Source organism: Myotis davidii, unplaced genomic scaffold (genome assembly GCF_000327345.1).
Source record: "Myotis davidii unplaced genomic scaffold, ASM32734v1 scaffold811, whole genome shotgun sequence".
NCBI lineage: Eukaryota > Metazoa > Chordata > Mammalia > Chiroptera > Vespertilionidae > Myotis > Myotis davidii.
Window position 1 is genome coordinate 99,523 of NW_006283149.1, and position 3,998 is coordinate 103,520.

Below are 3,998 nucleotides of genomic sequence, written 5' to 3' on the forward strand. Positions count from 1 at the left end.
TAGTCCGCCTTCAGGCTGGCCTTGCTCATCTCCCCGAGGCTGAAGTTGAACTCCTTGAACACCTGGATGAGGACGATGCCCACGGAGACAGTGGTGAAGCCGCAGGCCAGGCCCAGCGAGTCCACCAGGCCCACGTCGCTCCACTCGCGGAAGAGGACGGCGGAGGCCAGCAGGACCAGCGTGGTGAAGACCACGTAGTAGATGGCCCCGAACACAGAGGAGTCGAAGCACTCGAGCGCCTTGTTGATGTACCGGAACTGGACGATGATGCTGCAGCCCAGCACGGCCAGCAGCACCAGGCAGAGGCCCAGGGCGCGTCGGCTGGACGGGCTGCTGTGCAGCAGGTCCTGGGCATACCTTACCTGATACCAAAAGGCCAAACCGAGGCCCTTGGTGGAAGGCACGGTGAAGCTGCCCAGCAGCGAGCAGATGCTGATGTAGACCATGATGTTGGTGGGCCCGTGCGCCGGCGCGATCCAGAAGATGAGCAGCAGCAGCATGAGCAGCACGATGCACAGGTAGCCCACGAACACTGCAAGACACGAGCGAGCGCCAGCTCGTCTGACTGTGGCTTTAAAAATCGTGTTTACTGACCTCAGAGAGGAGAGAGAGAAACATCCGCGATGAGAGAGAATCATGGGCCCTGGCTGGTGTGGCTCAGTGGGTAGAGCGTCGGCCTGAGGACTGAAGGGTCCCGGGTTCGACTCTGGTCCAGGGCACATGCCCGGGTCATGGGCTTGGTCCCCAGCGGGGGGTGTGCAGGATCCACAGTTCTCTCTCATCAGTGATGTTTCCATCTCTCTCTCCCTCTCCCTTCCTCTCTTCCTAAAAATCAATGAAAATGTATTTTTTAAAATGCACAGAAAAGAGAGGGACCTTGGTGGGGACCATGAAGGTAAGTCACACGGGGGGGAGCGGGGCCGGGACACGGGGGCCCCCAGCTCCAGGCCCAGAGTGGACCCCTGGCCGGGCCGGGAGGCAGGGCCACTCCGCACCCGGACAGCAGGGGGCCTCGGGGTCCCCCCACGGCGCTCGCGGGCGGCCGAGAGGGGTCACCTGGGTTGGTCAGCTTCTCCTCCAGCTCGGCCTGCGTGGTCACACTCTCGGATTTCGGGGAGTGGATGATCAGCACGATGGAGCCCGCACAGCTGAGCAGACACCCCAACTTGCCCAAGATGTTGAGCTTCTCCTTCAGAAGGTACGAGGCTAGAATGGACCTTCGATGCAAGAAAAGAGGGATCCAGGCTGGGATCGGACCCTCGGCCCGTCCCCACGCACAGCAGCTCCTTAGGAAAACCCGCATTCCTCGCAGCGGATTTTAATTTTCAGTTCGTAAGAGTAGAGAGACGGGCAGCTTCTTGGAGTTAATTCAACACAAATAGGACTTTCATACGAACTCTATGCACAGCCAATACGCAGTGAATGACTCAACTCACCGTGCTATTCAGTGGATATGAAATACACCAGAGCAGCAAAGTGAGCTTTACGACAGACAAAAATAAAAATAATGCACCTTATTTTTCTAAAAAAATAAAGCACCTACGTCAGGTAGGAAAGTGGGATGTTAAAACTGCTAACATAATGACAACTCATGATCAAAACACGTAAGCCCTGGCCGGTGCTCAGTGGTTAGAGCAGTGGCCTACGGGGTTGCGGGCTCGATCCCCAATGCAGGGTGTGCAGGCCCGGAAGGGTCACGGGTTGCATTTCCGGTCAAGGGCGTGACCCTGGGTTGCAGGTTCGATCCCCAGACCCGGTCAGGGCGCAGGCAGGAAGCAGCCAATCGACGTGTCTCTCTCACATCAATGCCTCTCTCTCTCCTTTCTACTCTCTCTCTAGGAATCAATGGAGAAAATACCCTTAGGAGAGAGTTTAAAAAATAGTAATTCACACGACTGAACGTGGAAGAATAAATTAAACCACGTTGAGGAAAATACCAAAGAACTTTCTCTAGCCACAATTTCACTTTTACTCTTTGACCAGAAACACTGAAAATAAAACGTTTCTATCCATCTATGTCAACAACACATGCAAACCCAAACACAGGGTCCCAGCTCTCACCCGAACGGCACGCCGAGGGCACCCAGGGGCGTCACCAGGACCGTGGGGACCGCCGTGTAGGCCAGGAAGTTCCCGATCTGGCCAACAGCCACTGGAATCAGACGAGAGAGGCGAAGGGTTATCGCTAGAACCAGGGCCCCTCGCCAGGTCGCAGAGGCCCTGCCCCGAGACAGCTGCTGCTTGTCCATTCCTCGCGAGGAACCCAACCTGGGCATCTTCGCACCGGCCGGGGCAACACGTCCTTGTCTCAGAAAGAGCCGCGTGGCTCGGGGGTCGCGCTTCAACCAGCGAACCAAGAGGTCGCTGGTTCTAACCCCGTTGGGGCACAGGCCCGGGCTGCGGGCTCCATCCCCAGTGGGGGGCCTGCAGGAGGCAGCCGGTCCATGGTTCCCTCTCATCGTGGACGTTTCTCTCTCCCTCCCTCTCCCTTCCTCTCTGAAATCAATGAAATATATTTTCTTGATGGAAGGAAGGGAGGGAGGGAGATCAAGCCCCCCCACCCCAGTACTTACTTGCGATCGTGCCTGCCCACCACACCACGTCTGTTAGGTAGGAGGTACCTAGGACAGAGTGAGACACGTGTCAGGAAAGCAAGAAGCCGGAGGTTGCCCTGGCCTGTGTGGCTCAGCGGATAGCGCGTCGGCCTGCAGACTGAAGGGTCCTGGGTCCGATTCCAGTCAAGGGCACAGGCCCGGGTTGTGGGCTCGATCCCCAGTGGGGGGCCTGCAGGGGGCAGCTGATCCATGATTCCCTCTCATCATGGATGTTTCTCTCTCTCTCCCTTCTCTGAAACCAATAAAAATGTATTTTAAAAATTAAAAAAAAAGAAGGCAGTGGTTTACAAGCTGAAGAAAAGACTGACATGAAAACTGAAGCTGGAAACACTAACGATGCCCGTCCAGCGTGGCTCAGCTGGTTGGAGGGTGAGGAGGGAGGGGCTCCGCACGCCCCCAGCCGCTCCCGCTGCCCCCCAACCCCCCAACACACAGGTGAGTGGAGGGGCACCTTGCAGCCGGTCAGTCAAGCCTGCAGGTGACTCCAGCCCAGACACCACCCGACCCCAAGGGAGAGCTGCCCATCGGGGTCCAGTGCAACCCGGGCACCACGACAGTAAGTGAGCCGGACTCCACGTCTCCTCTGTCTCCTCTGCATACGGAAACCACCTCCAGGAAGGAAGCCAGGCCCCGGCTCTAACTCTCGCTGCTCTCACCACCTTCCTTATCGGAGAGGAGATCTCCCCTGGGCGCTGGACGGCGGCCGACACGGCTACCGCGTTTCAGGCCGGGCAAGGGCTCCGGATCCCGTGACCTGGGAGAGGCCACAGGCTCAGTTACTCAGCTCTGAGCACCTTCAGGAAAGCTCTCAACTCTTCGTAAAACTTAACATTCAGCTGGGTCGGCCGGCATGGCTCAGGGGCTGGGCGTCGACCTAGGAACCAGGAGGAGGTCGAGGCTCGATTCCCGGTGGGTCAGGCACCTGCCGGGGTTGTGGGCTCGATGCCCAGTGCGGGGCGTGCAGGAGGCGGCCGACCCACGAATCTCTCATTCTGGACGTTTCTCTCTCCCTTCCTCTCAGAAATGAATACAAACACATTTTTAAAGCAATAAACAAAATGCCGGTGACGTCATCGTTCCACCCCGCGTTCCAGGCCCCTCTGTCTGTGTCCGAAGGCACTTGAGGCTGCGATGGAGGACGGGTCTGGAATGTGAACTTGAAATGCATGTAATTCTCCATCGCAGGACCCGGGCAGTCTCGTCCTGCCCCGGCGGGCTCTTTTTATTTTCTTTTTAACGTTTTAACTTTTATTTATCCATTTCTATTATATTTTTATAGATGTCGGAGGGGAAGGCAGAGGGAGAGAGAGAGACATCCATGATGATGAGAGAGTCACCGCACCCTGGGGATCGCGCCCGCAGCACCGCCTGTGCCCGACCGGG

At 57.3% G+C, this 3,998-nt stretch overlaps 1 protein-coding gene across 1 annotated transcript; it reads right to left on the reverse strand.

Moving 5' to 3' along the window:
- Nucleotides 1–2: 2 nt before the first annotated feature.
- On the reverse strand, nucleotides 3–2,617 carry NIPA1 (non imprinted in Prader-Willi/Angelman syndrome 1; the record flags this gene model as incomplete). Its single annotated transcript, XM_015562983.1, has 4 exons — nucleotides 2,574–2,617; nucleotides 2,062–2,152; nucleotides 1,057–1,217; nucleotides 3–532 (listed from the first exon to the last, which is right to left on the reverse strand). Coding segments are annotated over exons 1-4 (783 nt in total), but the record flags the coding sequence as incomplete, so codon positions are not given.
- Between the last annotated feature and the right edge of the window lie 1,381 nt (nucleotides 2,618–3,998).